At 50.5% G+C, this 21453-nt stretch overlaps 1 protein-coding gene across 3 annotated transcripts in view; it reads right to left on the reverse strand.

Annotated features, from left to right (window-relative positions):
- Positions 1-674: 674 nt before the first annotated feature.
- The window catches only part of NTNG2 (netrin G2), a 54329-nt gene continuing 33550 nt past the window's right edge, over positions 675-21453 (reverse strand). For 2 of the 3 annotated variants that reach the window (XM_064727868.1, XM_064727867.1), the window contains exons 4-8: positions 20961-21133; positions 19272-19298; positions 9410-9577; positions 7934-8068; positions 3455-6746 (exon numbers count right to left, since the gene is read on the reverse strand). In XM_064727868.1, the coding sequence (XP_064583938.1) occupies positions 6523-6746; positions 7934-8068; positions 9410-9577; positions 19272-19298; positions 20961-21133 (727 nt within the window). In that variant the 3' untranslated portion in view covers positions 3455-6522. Of the gene's footprint in view, positions 6747-7933; positions 8069-9409; positions 9578-11015; positions 11091-11534; positions 11601-12189; positions 12241-13224; positions 13300-15131; positions 15201-17261; positions 17451-19271; positions 19299-20960; positions 21134-21453 lie in introns of all 3 variants that reach the window. The other variant, XM_064727869.1, reaches the window with a different exon arrangement.

The following is a 21453-nucleotide window of genomic DNA, read 5'->3' on the forward strand; positions in this document are numbered from 1 at the left end:
GGAGGTGAAGAGCAGCATTTCACATGCACTGAGCTTTGTGTGGAGATAACCTGAGGGTGCAGGGTTGGTGCCAGCTGTGCCATCTCCACTGAGCAGGGCCTGTCCTGCTGTCCCTTGTCACAGCAGCGTGGCAGTGGCTGTGCTGCAGCAAGTGAGCCACAGTTTTTAGGCATCATCTTCAGTTCCATTTGTGTTATTGCAGGGATAATTCCAGCTTTGTGCTTTGACCTTCTGCCAGGCAGGGCCCAGCTCAGGGAAACACCAGTGCCTTGCTGTGCCCAGCACCAGGAGCTGGGCCAGGCTGTGATTGCCAGGAAAACTCATCCCTAATGCATCCACACCCAGAACAAGCATCCTTTACTGGTAGGAGCTGCCTTGGAGGTGTGTGGGGAGGCTTTGATTGCTGCCTGGGCCTGGCCAGCTCCTTGTGCTGTGCAGGACTGAGGGTTTCAGTGCAATGGGGAGAATCTGGGAGATCCCTGTGAGGTGAGGTCAGCATCTGTGCATTGTCCAGCTTTAGTTATTTGTGGTGTTGCATTCTGAATCCTTCAGTGACCCTGACTCCTCCTGGCAGCCCTGTGTGCCCTTCTCCAGCTGCTGAGTGACTCTGACCTTAACAAACTGGGCATTTCAGTCACTCCCCATCACACACTCCATACCTGTGTGTTTTTCCCCTTTATGTTAATAGGAATATTTAAAAACTGTCATCTTCCAAGCCCCTTGGCTCTCGTTGGCAGGGCTGTGCTGCCCTGCCTGCTGTTTGTACTTAGCACATTAAGAGGCTGCTGCTCTGCAAACCCCATGGCTGTGGAAGCCATTTGGACTGTCTTGATGTAAATAAAGTGAAGCTGGCAACAAAATGAACGAGGAAATGCTTTTCTGGTTATTAAAAGCAATTTGGTGACTAGAATGTTGCTGTGAAACTTCTAGTTTTCTTCCTTCCTTACCTTGCATTTCAGAACGTGTTCTGAGAGCAGTGCTAGGCACGTGCTGGAAGGAATTTTGTTTTAACATTTTATTTTAGTTATACTCTATAATGCCTGTGTTTATCCATAAATCATCTTTGAGGTGTATTCAGTGGCCCAGACCTTTTTGCTGGTTTAATACTAGATTTATCTGACTTAAATTGTCAGTCTTCAGCAGTAGATTATTGCTGCCATGTCAGTCTGTGTCATTAGTCCTTTATTTGTCAATAAAAACATGCTTGGGTTATTGCACTTAAACACTTTTCCCTCTTCACAAACCACTCAGAGTAGGTTTGTAGCTTTAGCTTCTCCTCTTGTTTATACCTGGAAAACTGAACAAAATGCAATCCAAAGCACACTTCTCACTGGCTCAAATCTCCAGTGAGGAACAAACAGATCAGGCACAATTTTCATAAATTCTCTGTGTGGTACAAAGCACTGAGTAGTGATGGGCACTCAGTGTGTAAGCTGTGAGCAGAGACTTGCTGTGGTCATTTATAACTCCTCAGAGCTGGTGGCCCTTGGAGGAGGCTTTTCAGTGGTTACTGAGTGCTAAAGTTGGAAAAGTCAGTAAAGAAATGTACTCAACACAACTTTATGTAAAACACTTTATTGGAGGCTGTGCTTGGAAGAAGCAGTATCCAGGTTTTTAGAGAGGCTTCCATGCTGCTTCCAAGGCTGGAGCTGAATTCTCAGTGCAAAGCCAGTCCCCTCTGTTCTTGGGAGGGAGGGAAAGTCTCTTGTAAGAGCTGGACCATGTTTTGTTCAGGGTTTTCAGAGTGTGGAAGTTTCATTAATTTATTCTTTGTACACAAAACAGGCTTTGCAGCAAAGGTGGGATATAACTGGTTGTTCCTTTTCCCTTTAAGGTTTGCTGTAGTTATTTTCCATGTTGTTGCTGCCAATCATGGCGATGTGAGGGCATGGCAGGTGCTTGTCTGGTCTGTGTTCCTTGGCTCTGGGTCACTGTGCTGCCCTGGGCTCTGTGTGGGGCACTTCTGTTTATTTATCAGTTTATTATCCGCTCTGGGGAGTGCAGGAGGGAGCTGTTGGCTCCTGGCTGGGTGGGACAAGGGGTGCTGAGAGCTGGAGGTGCCCCTGGACTGTGCCAGGCTCTGTGGGGACAGGAGGGACATCAGCCTCTCCCTCCTGCCAGTCTCCATCACATTCCCAGTGCTGGTGAGACCCTGAGTCCTTACAATCCTAATTAGCAGAGGGGTTTAATGAGGGGTGCAGGCTGGCAAGGCACTTCTGCTAATCCATGGAATGGGAATAGCCCTCACCCTGCCACACTCGTGGGGACAAGCACAGAGCAGCCTGGGCTCCCAGAGCAACACAACATTTGTGACTGCATCAACTGGGGCTAAACATTCCCAGACAACACCTGAAAAATAACATGGAACTCCAGTAATTCCAGAGCTGGCTTTTGCTTTTTGGCAATCTCTGAAGTGTGGAGAGAAGGCTCCCAAAACTGGAGCTGGGCTGTTCATTCACAGCAGCCCCATGGATGAGCAGAACCATGGTCCTAAAGCTGCAAGATGCTCTCTCCATTGTGCATGAATAAATGATGGATGAAATGACTGCTGGATTGTAAATGGAATTTATAATGGTAATGATATAATACAGTCTCTTGCCACAACGGGTCTCTTTTCTTGTCTTTTTAAGCTGCTTGGAAAGGAGCCCAGTGCCTTATTCTTTAGTGCAAATAAATGTAAGCTAAGCAGCCTTGTACATTGAATATCACTGCCATGAGACCTCCTGGCCATATGTACCTGTCTGCTGCTCAGCCCTTGGCTAATTTGCCACCAACTCCCAGGAAAAGCATGATAGAAATGAAAGTGGTCTGAGAGCACATTACATCTGGTACTGGGAAAACACAGAAAACCTGATTTTATAGCCTGGTGCAGCTGTGCAGCATTGCCACTGATTTCACTGTGCCATGAAGCAAGAACTCCCTTTGCTACAGAGAAATCCCATCAGTTTCCCCTCTGTTTTAACCCCTGCAGTGTTAAACCACAGAGTGTGGTCAGGATGAGAAATCCCATCGTTTTCCCCTCTATTTTAACCCCTGCAGTGACACAGAGTGGGGTCAGGATGGAGCTTTTGGACCCTGCTTATTGTTGCTGGCAGTTATGTGGTGAAAATGGGTGGGTTTAGGCTTTCCTCACACGTTTCACCCTGCAGTGAAAGTTGTTAGAACACCTTGAGAATCAAAAAGCCAAAGGAGCCTTCAGGAGGGTCTGAAGCTTTTCTCTGCATCTCAAATCAGGATGGGATTTTTTAGCCATTTTCTGTGTGATCGTGGCCAAACTCTCCAGCTCCCAGCCAGAAGGGCTGAGATGATGTGAGTATAAAGCTCTCCAAAACCCAGCTCTGCTCTTATTTCTGAGCAACAACATTCAGCTCTTCCTTTATACTTTGTTTTATTTACATTTGAGGCTTCTCATGAAAGCAAATTACAGAGCAGAACAGGGCAGTGAGACCATTTTATTCCCATTAAAAAGTGTTGGTTCTCTCGCTCTCCAGCCTCTGCAGGGCTCCTCACGAATCACTTGCAGATGAGATGTCTGCTGCCTCATCTTTAAAAAAAAACAAATAACATACCTGGGAACTGGCAATGGAATTCTTTTCCCCCCTCCTGTCTCCAGCTCCCAGGAACTGTAGCTTTAACATTTTACCTGGCAAGTGAGCAAATGTGCATCAGGAAGGTTTTTGTTTCCTTGGGGCTTTTGGTTGTTTGGATTTATCAGAACTCTGAATAGTTAAAATCAGAGTAGAATTTGAAGTAAACAAGAAAAATCAAACGTTCTACTTATGCTGTTTGGAGAGGTCACTCTTTGCAGGCAGAAGTGTAATTTAAAAACTTTTCCAAACCAATCAAATGCTGGTGGCAGGATGCACATGGAACCTCTTGAAAGAGCATAAGTGGCTTTTCTCAGAAGGAGAAGTACCTTTTGGGTAACCTTTCCACAAGTATCAAGCTCATTGGACAACTTCTCCCATCTGGAAGCAATAACTGATGTACAAAACTTCTGCCTTGGAGATGAACTTTGGGATCTGTGGGTACTTGCAGTGATGGTTTCTCTGTGTTGTTTCAATGGTGCTCTGTTCTCTTTGTGCAGACACCCTGTAACAGATGCTGCAGTTAATGGGTCCTCAGTGCTGAAGATCTCAGAAGCTTTAAATTGTTTTCTTGAGCACTAAGTGTGAGTTTTGTGTGAGAGATTTTCTCTTCTGCCTTGCATTGTGTGATTCCAAGTTCTACAGCACGTGTGACTCTAAAACCCCAAAGCCAAACAGCCAATACCCAAACAACCAAGAGCAAAGCCCCAAACCCAGAAAGGTCAAGTGTAGTTTTCAGCAGCCTTCATTCCTGGACTGGTCTGAGCTTTGCTGTGCCTTTCTGAGGTTATTTTCTACAGGAGTTTGGTGCTTTTGCTTGGCACGTTCCTGCAATAAAAGTGTGTGTTTGCAGGGAATCTGCTGGGTGCAGAGTTTGCCTGGCTTTATGAAGTAGTAAATTTTCTGTTGCTTAATCTAATATTCTAGAGAAAAACAGTCGTGCAGGCAAAGGAGAATGTTGCTTCACCCTCCAGAAGTGCCATTAGAGATCTTGATCTTGTTACAGCCTTTGCTATTACTTGTGAGAGCTGTAACATATTTAAGGTCTGCTGCAGTCAGAAAGCACAAAGAAAAGAGTGAGTGTCCAACAGAGAGCAACCAACTGTGCTGAAGCCAGGGAGGCAATGCTGGGGCCAGCCCTCTGCCCCAAGGAGCAAATCAGGGTGAGTTGAACCCTCTTTTACTTTATAGTGGATTAACTAAGCCCTGTGCTCTGCCTCTGTGATGTTAAATGCTGCTTTGAATGTGTGTTGCTCTTTGAAGTGACAATATCCATCCTGCACCTTCACTCTGGGTTTTCTCTCCTTTTCCAAAGCTCACCTGACAAAGAAACCAGCCTAGAACTGAACAAACTGGACTTGGGGGTGTCCCCATCCTCTAAACCTGCACTCAATCATCTCCTGGCATGGTAAATATCCAAATATGACCACACAAGGGCTCCTGTGTTTATGACATTCCCATTGAGCTGACTGAGTTACTTCTTTTCTTGTCTCTGGTTTCTCCTGCCTTCATTTATGTGCTTGGCTGTAAATGCCTCCTCAGACAGGAGCATGTTGATGAGCCTTAATGAGTTAATATAATCCCTGTGAGCTCTATATTGCTGCTTAAAAATACTGGCTGTGGTTGCTTTAGAATACAGCATTTTCTGCAGAGGTGCATGATGGCACCAGCTGGAGGGGGCTGCAGTGGGGTTGGGACAGCTGAGGTCCCCATGGAGAAGCATTCCTGCCCTGGCCAGCCTTTTCCTGCTGCAGGCTCATTTGGAAATGGCCTTTTCACACAAGACCAGTGCTTAATATATCACTCAGGCTTTGCTCATTGTCTACAGTTAGTAGTCTAACCTAGGCTCAGCAAAGTAATTAGGAGAAATAATTAACAGCTCTCAGTGATGAGGCAACCTCTCTCTCCCTCCCCTCTCCCTCACCATGTGGTGCACCTTGGTAGTGACTCAGAAAACACAAGAGGACATTATGAATCCAAAAATAAGTCTTTACCTGTAATTAACTGTGCACACAAAAAGGAAAACGTGGTGATCAAGCAGCCATTAATAGTTGCTTTACTGGAGGAGGATACACCAGAATCAAATGCTCATGATAAAATGTCCCTTTAGGTCGTGGTTCTGTTATAACATTTAATCCAAACAAAAATAAGTCTCTACCAAAAGAAGAATTTGACCCGTACACCATACGGACATGTGTGGATAAGACACTGCACTCCTCACGCTCCGAACGCCTCACGGCCCCTGTGTTCTCCATCAGTGCAAGAAAACAAAACCCAGCCATGAAAATACAAAATCAATGCAGCAACTACAGTCGTAGGCAACAGTATGTGCGTGGCCAGGCCGGGCCCGTGGTGGGGTGTGGGATTTGCAGCAGGGATGGACCGGAGTCCCCTCTCCCCTCCCTCCTGTCCCCTGCGTGCTGGGGCTCCGCTCTTGGCACCACAGGCTCTCCCAAACCAGGACGCTGAGAGGAGGGAAAATGAAAACACCACCCCGGCCTATACCAAAGTAAAGAAAGTAAGAATTAAAAAAACCATCCCTCGGATCGCGGCACTGTTCTGGAACCCCGGGCCGCCCTGTGCAGGGCAGGACAGATCCCTGTGCAGGGGCAGGACAGGTCCCTGTGCCAGGAGGGCAGACAGGCCGTGTCCCACACAGAATATCGCTGTCCCTGTGTCCCACACAGAATGCTGCTGCTGTCCCCATGTCCCACACAGAATGTCGCTGCTGCTGTCCCCGTGTCCCCACCGGGCACGGCCCCCCCGGTTTGGCAGCACCCAGCGCCGGGCTCCCTGCGTACCTCTCTGCTTGGAAAGTGGCCCCAAAGACGTTGTGCAAGTCCTAGCGTGAAGGAAGGCGGAGGAGGAGGCGCTGGGGACGGCCACCCGTCCCCTCGGTGTCGCCAGGCCCCCGGGCTGGGCTCGCCGCGCAGCCTCAGAGATCCACCCAGCCTGGCAGCTGCAGGGCGAGCACGGCCAGCGCCAGGGCGGCCGGGCTGCCGCGGGCACCGGGGGCACCGTCACAGTCCTGCTTGTCCGCCTCGCAGCGGGACTGCTGGCACAGCACGCCCTTGAAGCCCACGGGGCAGATGCAGCGCTGGTTCTGGTAGCAGGTGCCGCCGTTCTGGCAGAGCAGGAGCTCGTCATCGCACACGTTGGCTGCAGGGGGACAGGGAGAGGGGTTATCCTGCGGGGTTAAACCCCTTGGCTGCTGCAGGAATCAGATTTCAGCTCCTAGGGGTTAAATTAGGGGGTGAGAGGGAGAGGAGCAGGTCTTACTCTGCAGGGCTAAACCCCTTGGCTGGTGCCGGAATTAGATTTTAACTCCTAGGGGTTAAATTATCCCACTGCAGGGTGAGAGGGAGAGGTGCAGGCATTACCCTATAGGGTTAAACCCCTTGGCTGCTGCAGGATTCAGATTTTAACTCCTAGGGGTTAAATTATCCCACTGCAGGGTGAGAGGTGCAGGCATTACCCTATAGGGTTAAACCCCTTGGCTGCTCTAGAAATTAGATTTTTGCTCCTAAGGGTTAAATCATCCAGCCCTCCCAGCGCTAGAGTGTCACCATCATATTTTCTGAAATATCCCCTTGCCCAGGATTTCTCTCCTGGGAAGCTGAGAAGCCTCAGAGAAAAATGAAAACAGGAATTATTTGATTGGCTTCTCCTGTGTTTTGCTGCTTTGGAATGTGTTTGGACATTGTTTACCAACAGGTGATTGTTTCATTGGTTTCATGTGAATTGTTTTTACTTATTGGCCAATCACAGCCAGCTGTGTCGAGGCTCTGGAGAGAGTCATGAGTTTTTCAGTAGTATCTTTTAGCCTTCTGTCTGTGTCCTTTAGTTTAGTTTAGTATAGTTTTAGTATAGTATTTCTTAATATAATATAGATCATCAAATAATAAATTAGCTTTCTAAGAACAGATTTAGGCCTTCTGTCTGTATCCTTTAGTATAGTTTTAGTATAGTATTCTTTAATATAATATAGATAATAAAATAATAATTTAGCCTTTTAAGAACGTGGAGTCAGATTCATCCTTCCTTCCTTCATCTGAGCTCGTCTGGGAACCCCAAAAATACAAGACTAGAGCAGTCCCAAGGCCAGCAGAATGCAGTGGAGGGGTGCAAAGCTATAAAGCTATATATCTATATAACTTTATATAGCTATAAAGCTATAGCTTTTCCATGGCCAAAGCTATAAATTAATTTTGGATTTGGGAAGCATGGCCGGAACCTGCTCCCCCTGCACCCGGAGCATCACAAGGCACCCAAGCCAGCAGTGCTGGAGGTGCTGCTGCTGTTTGGAGGCCCCTCTGAGCTGGCTGGCCCTGCAGGGGGGTACTCACGGAAGCAGCCCTGTCTCCAGTAGTAGTTGGGCAGGCAGTCGTCACACTTGGGCCCCGTGGCGCCTTCCCTGCACTCACAGTAGCCGGTCTCGTTGCAGCGGTCGTGCATGGAGCCGATCTGGTTGCAGTTACATTCTGGCCAAAGACAGGGAGGTCAGAGCCTGTCCTGCCTGGGGTTCCATAAGGGAAGGGTTGGGGGCTTTGGGGAGGTCTGGAGATGTGCTGTGGAGGAGAGCTTAGAGACCAAGGGGCTGGGAGGACACATTGGCCTAAGAGGTCCCAACAGTGCAAACAGCCACAGGTGCAAAGGCCAGCCCTCTTTGGAGCTGAGCCCTTCCTGGCTGAGCAAAGCATCTGAATTCAGTCAGAAAGGCTTTTTACTGTGAGGCACAGGGTTCTCAGAGAAGCATTGGCTGCCCCTGGATCCCTGGAAAAGTCCAAGGCCAGGTTGGATGGGGCTTGGAGCAGCCTCGTCTAGTGGAAGGTGTCCCTGCCCATGGCAGGGGGTGGAATTAGGATTTTTCAACCCAAACTGTGATTCTAATTTTTAGGCTTTGTTTTCAGGGAAGAGATGCCTTGGCAGGCTGCAGAGACTGTACCAGCTGCTATCCTTGCTGAGCATGCAGGTGGGCCCCACACCCTCCAGAGAGGGGCTCAAAGAGGCCCATTCACAGAGTGAGGACTCGGCTGGGGCTGTTCTCACCTATACAGACACTCTGTGCTCACCTATGCAGACACTCTCCATGCTCACCTAATGAGACACTCACAGACACTCTCTGTGCTCACCTACACAAACATTCTCCATGCTCATCTACACAGACACTCTTCCTGCTCACCTGTGCAGACACACACACTCTCTGCTCTCACCTATGCAGACACACACGCTCCCAGCTTTCACCTATGCAGACATGCTCTGCTCACCTGTGCAGGCACTCACAGACACTCTCCCTGCTCACCTATGCAGACATTCCCTGTTGTCACCTATGCAGACATTCCCTGTTGTCACCTATGCAGACATTCTCAGCTCTCACCTATGCAGACACACACACATTCCCTGCTCTCACCTATGCAGACATTCTCTCCCTGCTCACCTGTGCAGACACTCACAGACACTCTCCCTGCTCTCCCTGCAGACATTCCCAGACTTTGCTCTCACCTATGCAGACACTCTCTGTTCTTACCTACCCAGACTCCCTGCTCTGACCTGTGCAGACATCCACCCTGCTCACCTCTGCAGACACACACACATAGTTCTCACCTATGCAAACACTCCCTGTGCTCACCTATGAAGACACTCACAGACACTCTCCCTGCTCACCTGTGCAGACTCACACACTCTGAGCTCTCACCTATGCAGACATTCTCTGCTCTCACCTATGCAGACACACAGCTCTCACCTATGCAGACATTCCCTGCTCTCACCTATGCAGACACACACGCTCCCAGCTCTCACCTATGCAGACACACTGCTCTCACCTATGCAGACATTCTCGTCGTCCAGCTCGGCGGAGCTGTTGCGGTAGAAGCCCAGGCGGCAGTGCTGGCAGTGCTGGCCCCGCGTGTTGTGCTTGCAGCTCACGCAGGTCACCACGTTCAGGAAGTCGATGTAGCTGCAGCGGTTGGAGTGGCCGTAGCACTCGCAGTCTGGGGAGGAGAGCAGGGGTCAGCTGGGGCTGGAGTGGCTTTCCCTGGTGCTGGGAGCCACTGTGGAGGATCCCTCACTGCCTGAGGGAATGCCATGGCCACTGCCAGAGCAGGGCTGGGGTGTGCTGGGCAGGAGGAGTGCACACAGCTCTCCACCACCATGGGGGGATCGGGCTGGAAATCATCACCCAGAGAGCACAGCAGGGGCACGGCCCTGTGATCAGCCCCTTGCAATCCCAGGGCTTGATTTCTTTCAGAAGTTGCATGTGGAGGGGAGCCAGATGTTAATTACAGAGCTGCCTTGTTAATGAGCAGGGCCTGGGTTGGCTCTGGGGAGGCTGCAGGACCGGTGAGGAGCCCTGGCAAAGGCTCTGCCCCATTGGGAACAGAAGGGACTGGCCCATGGGATGGGGCTGGCAGAGGTGCTCTGGTGGAGATGGAGCTGCTGTGTGTCTAGGTAAAACCTCACAGCCTCTCCTTTTCCCTCTGCATCCCTTCTCAGCCCCTTCCTGTTGTACCTTTCTGTTGTGAAGGGTGTGGCTCTCAGGTTAAATGTTTAAAATAAGCCTATGCAAGGCAGTGTGGCTCATGTGGGATCCTTCCACAGCAGGTGTGTGGAGGTTTGAACCAGGGCTTGCCTGGCACAGCACAGCCTGCCAAGCCAAGTGCTCTCATTCCCAGGGCTGACCTCTCTCAGCTGCGGGCACGTGTTAGAAAACAATCTGTGGGTGAATTTGTACTCAGGGGAATTGGATTTTGTGCTTCTTGTGTTTGCTTTTTGTTACCATGACTTGGGATGGTGACAACATTGCAGTGTCAGATCCAGGTGCTGGATCTTACTGGGAGTTTGTAGATATTTGAGTTTATAGATATTTGAGTTTATATAGTGAGATGTGCAACTCAAAAGAAAAGGACTTGTGGCCCAGCTGGCCTGGTCAGGAGGTTCCCAGCCAGCAAGGGCAGGGGATAACGTGAGCAGAAACAGCCTCAGCCAGGTCTGAGCTCTCAGAGCCTTTGGAGCTGGGACTGTGTTCCAAACAGAACATTAAACATTGAAGGATGGCAGGGAAGGGTGTGGGCTGGCATGCACATGCAGCTGGAGGAGGAGATGTGATCAATGACATGATGACCAGGGAAGAAGGGGCAGGGCAGAGGTTTCCCCATGGTTCACAGCTGCCTGAGGAGGAGCTGAGAGTCTCTTGTGATCTCTGTGAAGTAACTTCTGCTTCATCAACTGATATCCAAAGAATTTCAGCTCAAATGCTGCCTGCTGCAATGCCCAGGTGTTGTTTCAGACTAGGCAAGCACTGCTACACACAGCCAACAGCTAACCACGACTCAGACAGACCCTCCCCACCTTCTCCATGTCTGATTCTGCAGGAGCACATCACCTGAGTGAGGTCAGGGAGCCCTGGAGCTCCTCCCTCCCTCCGCTTACCTTTGTATGTTTCAATGGGAGCCACTGGGCCAGAGTTTGGTTTGAGCCGGATGAGTTTTGAGCTCTTTGAGGATGCTTGAGAAAAATCAGAGAAAGGCTTTTTCCCACAGCTTAGCAGCACCCCGTGTCCTCCCCTGCCACAAGAACAATGCCAAGCCAAGAGCACCGTGCTGGCAGCACTGGCATCCATTTCTGCATCCTGGTAGCTGCTACATTTTCCTCTTCCCCTCCCCTCCTCAAAGTCTGATGCATGAAACACTCAATGCATGGATAACTCAGTGCACAACACTGCTGCCGCTGCTACAGGGAGCAGCTGCTCACACATGCCCCCTTTATGGGTGCTTGGTGGGTGGTTTGGGATAAGGATCTACAATTTACAAACCATTTTTTACTGGCCACGGAGGTCAGGCCAGCTGGCACCCAAAAATCTGTGAGGAGGATGAGTGTTTTGGAGGTGGCACCTGGCAGGGGTTGCTGGAGGGTCCTGCTCCAGCCTGGCCCTTCCCCAGCAGCACATACCTGTCTTTTTCTTGTGCTTCTTGCCTGCAGAGTGTGCTGTGCGCCCTGGTTTGCTCTTCGGAGCCGCTGGAGGATAGAACAGGTCTGAGAGCTGTGCTGTTACCCTGTTCCCTCAGGGAAAAGGGCTGTCCCGGCTGGAATGGGCTCCCTAGGGGCTGTGCTGCCCACACAGAATGCCCCAGCACTGGGGGTAAAGGCCACCAAGCCTTTTTGTGCTTTCTCGAGGCCCAGGCTGAGCAACACTGAGGTCCCACGGGGTGTTTGGAAGTGGGATCTGGTTCCACTGGATTTTTTGTGGAGTTTATTCCCTTGCAAGTGCTGGTTGGTCAGCTCCAGCCACCTGTCTTGGTCACAGTCTCACAGTGACAGTGGTGGCAGGAGGTGGCCCTGCTCCCCATGGGCTCTGCCATGGTCAGGGTGCACCCGCTCCTGTCCCCAACACCATCCCTGAAGCTGCTGTGGGCCCTGCTGGTCTCCATGGCTTTCCTTGGCCCCAAATATCCCCAAAAGGCCTCTCTGGGCCTGGATGAGCTGAGCTGGACACTCTGAGTAGGAGATTGTACAATGGGGTTGTGCTGAGAAAGCTGGGTGTCCTGGCCTGTGGCCCTGAGGGACAAACCTGCCCTGTCCCACTTGGGGACAGGCCTGGCCTTACCTCTCATGCTCTCAGGAGGCTCTGGTGGCTTCAGCTTCTCTCCAAGTGCTGCTGTGTTTGGTGGGTCATCAGAGAGAACATCAGATTTAAAACAGATCCCCCCTGGTTTGCTTAGCAGGGTGGCAAAGGGACACTGGGAGCTCTAGGCAGTGTCTAGGCTGGGTCACTGGAGCTGTATCTGGTTGAGGATGTGCTGAAGCAGGAAGGAGAGACAAAGTCTCCTCAAATTTAGCATCTATAAGTGTGAAGAGAGGCGGGAAAATATTCCTAAGGGGAAGGTGTGGGAGCTGCTGGACAGCTGAGTGTTGGCACGTGGTCCTGGCACTGCCCAGGCACAGAGAGAAGAGCAGAGCACTGCCAAGGCAAGGCAGTCAGCACTGCTGGCCCCTCGGTGTGGCTCCATACCTTGCCACTGCAGCAGAAGCAGCTCTGCCTCTCTGTGAGCCCACACAGGCCCAGGATGCCGGGATCTGCACAGGAGGGATGCTAAAGCTACAGCTGAGTGAGCTACAGGAATCTGGGGTAGGAAAAGGGAGCTGAGCACCAAGGGCAGCTACCAGAGCGTGTGTGTGGTGGGAACCCTGAGGAGGAAAAGATTCAGCCTCAAATTTCTCTCTCCAGCCAGAGAAAAACCTCCCAGGGCTCCCAGAGCACCTCAGGCAGCCACAGAGGAGCCTGAGCCAGGAAATGCATCAGAAGGATCTGAGCAGCACAGGCCTATCCACTCACAGGGAGATTCTGCTCTACAAACAGGCTCCAGCCTCGGGAGATGACAGCATTTCCATGATCCTCTCCGTTCACACCAGCAGCGAGCTGTGAACAATCCTTTCCACCACTCACCCTGCTCATCTTCCATGTACACAGCTCAACCCTGAGGCTCAGCCCAGCTGCGTGCAGGGCACAGCCCAGCCCCGAGCTCCTTGCTGGGCAGGAGGAGGAGAGAGCCATGGAAAACACAGATGCAGAGCTAGAAACTACAGCATTCTCTGAGCTGGTTATAGCTGGCAGGACCCAGCTCAGGCCTGTGGCTCCTACCTGGTGCTCCTGGGCCAGCCTTGGCTGGGGGAGAGCCCACCTGCAGCGGGGCAGCCGCTGACAAGTCAGGGAAGTCTTGCAGTGATCAAAGGGAAAATGGTGTTACTGGGGGAGCTGGGATCCCACAAAAGCCCTGCAGCATTCCCACAGGGAATCAGAGCCCCAAATCCAGCACCCAGCCCTGTGCCATGGGGGATGAACTGTGAGGGGCAGTGTGTGCTGAGCTGCTCTGTGTTCACACCTGAGCCTGCACCCCTCTGCTCTGAAACGACAGCACACACACACCTGGGATGGAGCCACCAAGCCCTGCTTTCCAATCCCAGCCTCCACACCCTCCTTCAGGCTCTGCTGTTCCCTCAGAAATACAAATCAAAGAATTTCCAGCCACCGCAGAGAAGTTGAAGCAGCAAGAAATTGTGTAGCTCACTTGTTTGGTTTCCCTGCAAACCCTCACCCCCACTGGCTCCATCCCCCTCCCCTGCTTCTCAATATTGGTAACCATCTTCAGGTTTGCTAGAAAACAAACCAGGGACTAAAAATTTTAAAAGCCATATTATTAATTTCAAGCTCCAGTTGGGTAACATAAGGAGGAGGAGGAAAAAAAAAAAATCTCATGATTCTTGCCAAGTTTCAAAGGACAAACCCGAGTAGGAGAGAAATGTGATTTCCCAGCTTCATCAAGGGGATGATAAACAATACAGAATAAAAAAGAAAAAAAAAGATTATTTTTTTAATGACAAGCTCTAAGAGAAGGTGATAGACATTGTCCTTTTCAGCTGGAAAGTGGAAACCAATTGATATTAATACGGTGTTAAAGAGAATATGAAAAAATCCCTGTGCAAATTGGCAAGGGTTTAATTAGAGTCACAATAAAAAACAGCCCTGGAGGCATTTTGCTTTTTAGTCATTCACATACACCTCCACTCAATCGCATTTACAGAGCCAAGAAAATTATTAATGCTCATTATCCTGAGAACCTTTCCCTTTGTAGCTCTGGGCCATAATGGACAGTTTTACATTTTGAGAGGGGGAGAGAGACACATTTTGCCCCAGACCCACTTCATAAAAATGGGAAACGAGGGGCAGCTCTGATGGAAATTGCTGTTCTTGGTGGCCTTCTGAGGAAGTGGAATAAATTGAACCAAGAAGTCACATTTCATAGCAAAAACCACTGGGGCAAACAGCACTGGAGGAGTGGGGGAGCAGCCTGGAAAATCCTTCTCAGGGATCCCTTTCCTGCAGGACCTCCCCAAAGCCAGGCTGTCCATGCTCAATTTCTTCGTGACCACCCAGAAGCTCAGATTTTAAAGCTTCTAAAATTCAGAAGGGCTCAGGCTGGTCCTGTTTTCCCCAGAGGTGAACTGCTGAGACTGCCATGAACCACAGGGAGGAAAATTGAAACAGGAAAAAAAATTAAAAAGGAAAAACTTGGGTTTTTTGGTGGGGTTTTTTTTGCTTATTTTGAACATGGGAAAAAATGTAACAAATGGCAAGGAAGAAGTTGACAGGCTTCAAGGAAGGCTTTGAAATAACAGAACTGCAGAAGGCAAAGGAGAATTGCACTTAATTCATCCTCCTAAGGGTAACCCTGTGATTTCTCTTCCTTCTACCCACTTTGGCAGCTTCCCCTGCCTGCAGACCCCATGCCTTGCCCATGATTTCCTCCCTCTCCCCCCTGTATGGCACAGAAAGCATCCTACATCCTACAGCACGACCACAGCTCCACCTTGACCACGAAAACACCACGAGCAGCCAAAGGAAGCAGATGTCTAGCAGCTCCATGCAACCCAGAGACAACCCAAATCTAATCTGCTCCTCTGAGCCTACGTGCCACGCTGCTCCTGCCGAGCTGCACCCACTGCTGTGCGGAGGAGAAGGGAGAAACACGCAGGGCTGCCTTCAAATACCTGGGTTGTTCTGTGGCTCTGTCACGGGCACTGAGGCAGCAAACTCAGAGGCTGGTCTGATGATGCTTGCTTATGGTGGGAAGCAGAAATTGAGAAATTCAGAGGGCAGAAGACAGTGTGTCAGTTAGAGGGTGGAACAGCGCGGGGATGGGATGGCAGGACTGGTTTAAATGTCTGGCTTTAGAGCAAGGAGGGATTTTAAAGCTCCTAAAATTCAGAAGGGGAGGTACAGCAGAGAATCTCACTTTGGGGTTCTGACCCTGTCTGGCTTTAGAACAAGGAGGGATTTAAAGCTCCTAAAATTCAGAAGGGTGGGTACAACAGAGGATCTCATTTTGGGATTCTGACCCTGCTTAGGAGTCACCTCCTGCAAACATGCCCTATCAGGAGTTCAAGGGGTCACCTCTCTCACAAAGTGTTTCCCTTGGGGCCCAGGTGAATTAGATCTGCAGGCCCTTGGGAATGCCATGGTTTTAAAGAAATACTTTCTGTTTTTCATGGAGGAGGAGGTGGAACATCTCTGGCCAAAAGCAGATCAGAATTAAGCTGTGCCTTGATTCCCTGTTGCTGGTCAGGGGCACAGAATGGACTTTGGCATCAAGCCCCTCATGGTGCCCAGGTAAGAGCAGGTCCTTGAGCTGCCCTCTTATTTGGAGCAGCCCCTCCAGTCATCATCCTGGGGTGGGACTGGCTCTGCAGAAGCACAGATGGGGATCTGGATGGGGTGAGGAGCGAGGAACTCAGGCCTGGCTGTATCAAGCCAACAACCTGGCAGCTGGGCTGCAATTTATTAATTTTGTCCCTTGCCATCAGTTAACGAAAGCAGTAGGAAAACATTTTCTCTGCCCAGGAAGCAAGTTTTGGAGAAGGAATAAACCCTGTGATGTCCCTCAGGTGCCTCAGAGCAGCCTGGCAGGAGAGATTACCCCCAGCAACCCAACTCCCCAGGGACACTGTCCTGTGCCAGAGGTGCCACAAAGGCAGAGCACTGCAAATCATCCAAGAGACACACCAAGCAGCTACCCACACGAACACAGCAAAAAAATAGCCCTAAAATGTCACTACAGGTGAGCATGGATAAAAATCAGATCAGCCCAAGTGCATTGTGTGGATGTGGATGTGATCAGCTGGCCCTGCTGGGGATGGGTGAGCTCCATGCTCACCTCCTCCTGCACAGGTGGATCTGGGAAAGGAGCTCTTCCTAACAGAGCTGAGCTTTGCAATCTTTTTCCAGGGTCACTCCAGCTCCATGGAAGTTGGACCTAAACCCTCAGCTCCCTGATTAACTCCTCAAGCAGGGTACTTCCATGAATATATCTATATTTGCATAAACATGCAATCAAGCTTCCTCATCCCTTTGACTGGCTTCTGGCAGCTCCCCCAGACAGACTGTTACTAACATGCTGTGGGTGTAAAACGTCCTCCTGGGAAATATCAGGCCCTGAAAGCATGGCAAAGGGAGGAATGCGTGTCTAATTCCCCCATGAACAGCTTAAAAAAATGTCCTGCTGTTAAGTTTTATCTGCTCATTTCCAAAAGACAAGGAGAAACTGCTGTCTCCTTGTTCAGGGGAGGAGGGAAGGTGGAACCCCCAGAAAAAGGACAAAAGTTTTCCTCCACTGGGAGATTTCAGAAATTAGGAAAGGATGTTTCTGGCACGTGTGTGAGCTCCAGCCCTGCTTGGACAGCAGCCACTTGGGGAATGCTGGAATTCTGCAACAGGAAAACTGCACCTGCAGTACATCCATGGGCACACAGGGATTTGGTGCAGGATTGGGACAACCAGCAAGGACACAGCAAAACCTGTGGGCTGCTCTGAGTCTGGTGGCAAGAGGCAGGAGGTCAGGGATAGAGCAGGATGGGGTACAATTCCCCTCTCCTTACAGAAAAATATGTGGTTTAAATTTATTATGGATCAAAAAACTCTTCATTCCTTCCTGCCCTGCTTGTCATGGAGCTGTGAGAGCATCTGTGCCAGAGACAACAGGGCTGCCTGGTGAACCAAGCCAGGGGGATTTTTATCCATGTCCTTTTATCCTCCTACAGAGCAGAGACCCACGGCCACCAACACAGCAGCTGAACGAGGAGCAGAGTCCTGGTCCTGAGCGGGGCAGGGAGCATGGCACCCACCTGGCTGGGTGGTGGTGGCTGGTAGGGGGGTGCTGCTGGTGGTGGTGGTGGCTGTGGTGGTGGTTGAGGTGGTGGTTGAGGTGGTGGTGGTGGCTTTTGCAGTGGTGGTTTTTGCAGTGGTGGTTTTAGCCGTGGTGGTTTTAGCCGTGGTGGTTTTTGCAGTGTTTACTCGCTGCGGCCGCTCGTACGCTGACAAGCAAAGAGAAGAGTTGGGAGGCACTTATGGGGGGGTGCTGGGTTTCCATGCCAGCCTGCACACACTGAGGCTGCTGCTGGCCTGGCCTGGTGACAGATTTCTCAGCGTGGTCACAACTGGGGCACCGGCAGGATTAAGGCGACGCGGCTCGATGAGGCTCCGCAGCCAGGGCGTGTGTGTGTGTGTGTGAGCAGGGGCTGCAGCCTGGGGCTGTATCAGCTTACTCTCTTGGTGCAGATATTGGCTTAAATACTTACAGCTCCATCATAAACTAATTGCCAATTAAGCTGAAAGGGGGAGATGAAGGCACGTCTGGGCAGGGATGGGGTGAGGAGCGGGTGGGAGGTGCCAGGCCAGGCTGTGCTCCCACTGCCCACTGCCCACATGCCCAGCTGAGCTCCATTCTCTGCTGCCACCCCTCCCCAAATCACCTGCCGCCCTCAAAGCCAACCAGGACCATTGGCACCCTTGTTTCCAGTGGAACCCTTCAGATTTTGGGGTGGTTGGGGGTCAGCAGAGCCCCCGAGGAGCCAGGAGTGATCCCGCCCCAAAGCTCCCCACAACAACCTGACTAAAATAACACTGGGACACAAATTCCTGCTTAACTTACACCTGCTGCCCTCCTGTCCTTGTTTGTCCCACTGCTTCATGCAGATTATCGTGCTTAATTTCATAATAGCCCTGAGCTAGTTTAAATACTTAATTTAGGTCACTTCTAGTCTCCTATGTGGGCTAAATAATCTCTCCTTAACTGGCCTTGGACATAAATCCCTCCTGTCCTCCTCCTGCACATCACTCCCAGCACCCTCCCGGCTTCCAGGGAAACAAAAGTAGTGCTGAGGATGCCAAGCTTTGTAAATGGGAGGGAAAAAAGTTATCAAAATGGTTTTGAAGACAAAGGTGAATAATATTTTGAGCTGTTGAAACATTTATTTCTTAAAAATCCTATATTACTTAAGGGCGACCTTTAATTTTTATTTGAAATTTTCAAGCAATTAACTGCTAAAAATTTAAATATGGTTCATTAACCCAGAAAACTTGTCCTCCACTTTTCTATTAGGTGCATTTTTCTTAATTGCATTTGCATTTCCCTGAAACGATTCCTCCTCCAATTCTTCCCACTTGCCTGCAAACCAAAGAACTCATTATTCATTCAGCTCCCTGATTTGTTTCTTCTGGAGGGGCACTCTGCACCACAACACTCAAACCCAGGCTTCTGCTTACCCAAAACTCCAGGCTCTTTGATATCAAACTACCTCCAGCTTTGTTAAATAAGGAGCACTCTCCTGCCATCAATCTTGCAGCAGAAATCCCTGCTGAGCTCTGCCTTTGCTGCTGACACCTCACAGACATTTGTTCATATGCATACACGTGTACATACAGATGTACACTCACTCTAGATGCTTTTTATATTGATAGCCCAAGGTGACCCAGACTGGGTTCTACACCAAATAATTCACACCCAGCTCCTTCTCAGAGCAGAATTCTGCAGCACTGGGGGGCTAAGGGGGGACTTCACAGCCAGCACTGGTGATTTTGAAGAGTCTTTTTTTATTTCCTTTCCAGCTGCCATACTAACGAACCTCATGGGGGGAAACCACGCCAGAGGAAGAGGCAAAATGAGGCTGCTGAAGTCAGAGGAAGAAAATATAAGACTCTTTGACAAGACAGAAAATGAGGCACAATTAGGGAAGACTTATTGCCTGGAAAATGATAATGGATAGAAAATAACCATATTTTTTTTCCAAGTGACATCCACAAGGATCATGCACCGAGGTGTTAAATGCCAGCATTTCAGTCAGGGTTTTACTTACTGCCAAAGGCTGAGCCTGCAGCTGCACCTGCAAAAAACAAGAGGAAGCCCAGTCACTGGAAGCAGGACACCATCAGAAGATCACACAGACACACACCATGGGACTGAGCAGCAGCTAATTAGTGGGGGCTTGCTCACAGGCACATCAGTTTGCTGCTACAGCTTAAAAGCTGCTTTTGTCAGAGCACAGAAACAGCCAGACAACGCTGTCTGGGCTCCTGGCATCTCAAGCCTTTCACCTGGGGAAGGAAAACCAGCGTGGTCCTTGCTGGTGGGTTTTGCTGTTAACCATTTCCTTGGGCTGCTGTGACAGCCCAGCAAAGGACAAGCACACAGGAGCACTGGGCTAAGGACAGGCTTTAGGCCCTGAATAATCACAGAATCACAGGATGAACTAGGCTGAAACAGACCTTTAAGATCATCTCGTCCAACCTGTGAGCCAACACCTAAACCATGGCACTGAGTGTCACATCCAGTCTGGTTTTAAACACATCCAAGGGCCTCCCTGCTGTAACACGTGGGTGAATCATGGAAAGTCTCAGCTCAGTGAATATAAAGCACAGTGATGGAAGAGGCAGGGCTACCAAGAGCAGAGCTGGGGCAGAGGAAGAGAATGCTGATGTGGGGAGGAGGAAGCAGCGGAGAGAGTTGGGTGGGGATGAGGAAGACTGAATGACAGATGGGAAGAGACATGAATGGGAGAAGGAAGAGCAGAGGAAAAAGGGAAATAGGAAGAGACACAAGGAATGGAGGGGAGGGAAAGAGAGAGAACAGCATGTCTGTGCCTGTCAGCACCAGAAACTCTCCCAGGCTCCTTTGAAGCAATGCAGCCGCTTGGTGGGAGCTGACAAGCTCGCTCCCTTTCAAAGAACCTGCTCGTCTACCAGCCCTGGCACACACAAAACATTCCTGTCACGGCCTTCGGAGCCTGAATTTCAGCTTTGATCATCCTAAAGCACATAAATCTTTCAAAAAATTTGGGGGGAGGGAGAGAAAAGATTCTCTTTGGTAATGCTCAAAGCTGCTGCTTGAAAGGCTGGAGTGGCCACTGTGGCTTGGTGACATTTAAACAAGTTTGCTAATGTGGAGTGGACAGGAGCCCGGGAGGAACCTGCCCATCTGTGGTGCCTCCTGCCCCAATTCTCTGCTCAGAGCACGGTGGGAATGCATCCTGCATCTTGTTTGTGTGCTGCCACCGCTGTCAGAGCCGTGTTCCTGCAGCAGTGGAGGAGGCTGGGGCTGTGCAGGGGACACCAGCAAGCACAGACAGCATCCAGAGAGCAGCCAGCACTCCTGCAGCTGAGCAGAGCCTGCCCAGAGTGCTCAATAACACCTTTGTCACAGGACAACAATTGGCATTGCCCTGAAGCTGTGGTTCTATCTTAGCCTAAGGTCATCATCCCTGCTCTTGACCATCATTAGATTCACCACTCCTCTTCCAGCAGCCAGCACATCACCTCTGCATCCACCAGATCCTTTCAGTTCTCTGTGTACCAAGACAGGGTAAGAACCCATTTCCCTTTGGAAAGCTGAGCATCCTGCCCTGATTCGAGCTGGAGAAGGACAAAATGAGTTCCTGCTCCCCTCTGTGGGTGGGGTGCAGCCCAGAACAGGGCTGCAGGTTGCTCACATGCATTGGGGACCCTCTGTGGGTGGGGTGCAGCCCAGGGCAGGGCTGCAGGTTACTCACATGCATTGGGGGACCCGTTGGGGAGAGGCAGGTAGGAGCCTGCTCGCCAGGACCTGGAGCGAAAGTTCTTCTTGCACTTGCCACAGTCCTGGCCCGTGGTGTTGTGCTCACACTCGCACTGCAGGCTGCCCTCTTTGAAGGTGCACAGGTTGGCGTGGAGGTTGCATTTACACCTGGAGGAAGAAGACAGGGAAGAGCTGTCAGGTGTTGCTGTTGCTCCTGCTTGCCTCCAGCATAGGGCTGAAAATGTGCTGAGGCCAGGCTGGGCACCCCTTCCCTGCTGCTCCTGCAGGATTTTCTCACTGAACTCAGCAGTTTTCCCCAGGTATCTGGTGCTGGGGTTGTGTCCACCTCCTCACCCAGGGCAGATCTGCAGCTGCTCATCCAAGATGAGACATTTCACTCTCACTATCTGGCTGAGGAGCACAGAGTGTTTGATGGCAAGTCAACATCTGCAGCTGAGACACCAGGAAAGAATTCCCTCATGTGTCAG

This window comes from Zonotrichia leucophrys, chromosome 17, assembly GCF_028769735.1.
Source record: "Zonotrichia leucophrys gambelii isolate GWCS_2022_RI chromosome 17, RI_Zleu_2.0, whole genome shotgun sequence".
Classification (NCBI taxonomy): Eukaryota; Metazoa; Chordata; class Aves; order Passeriformes; family Passerellidae; genus Zonotrichia; species Zonotrichia leucophrys.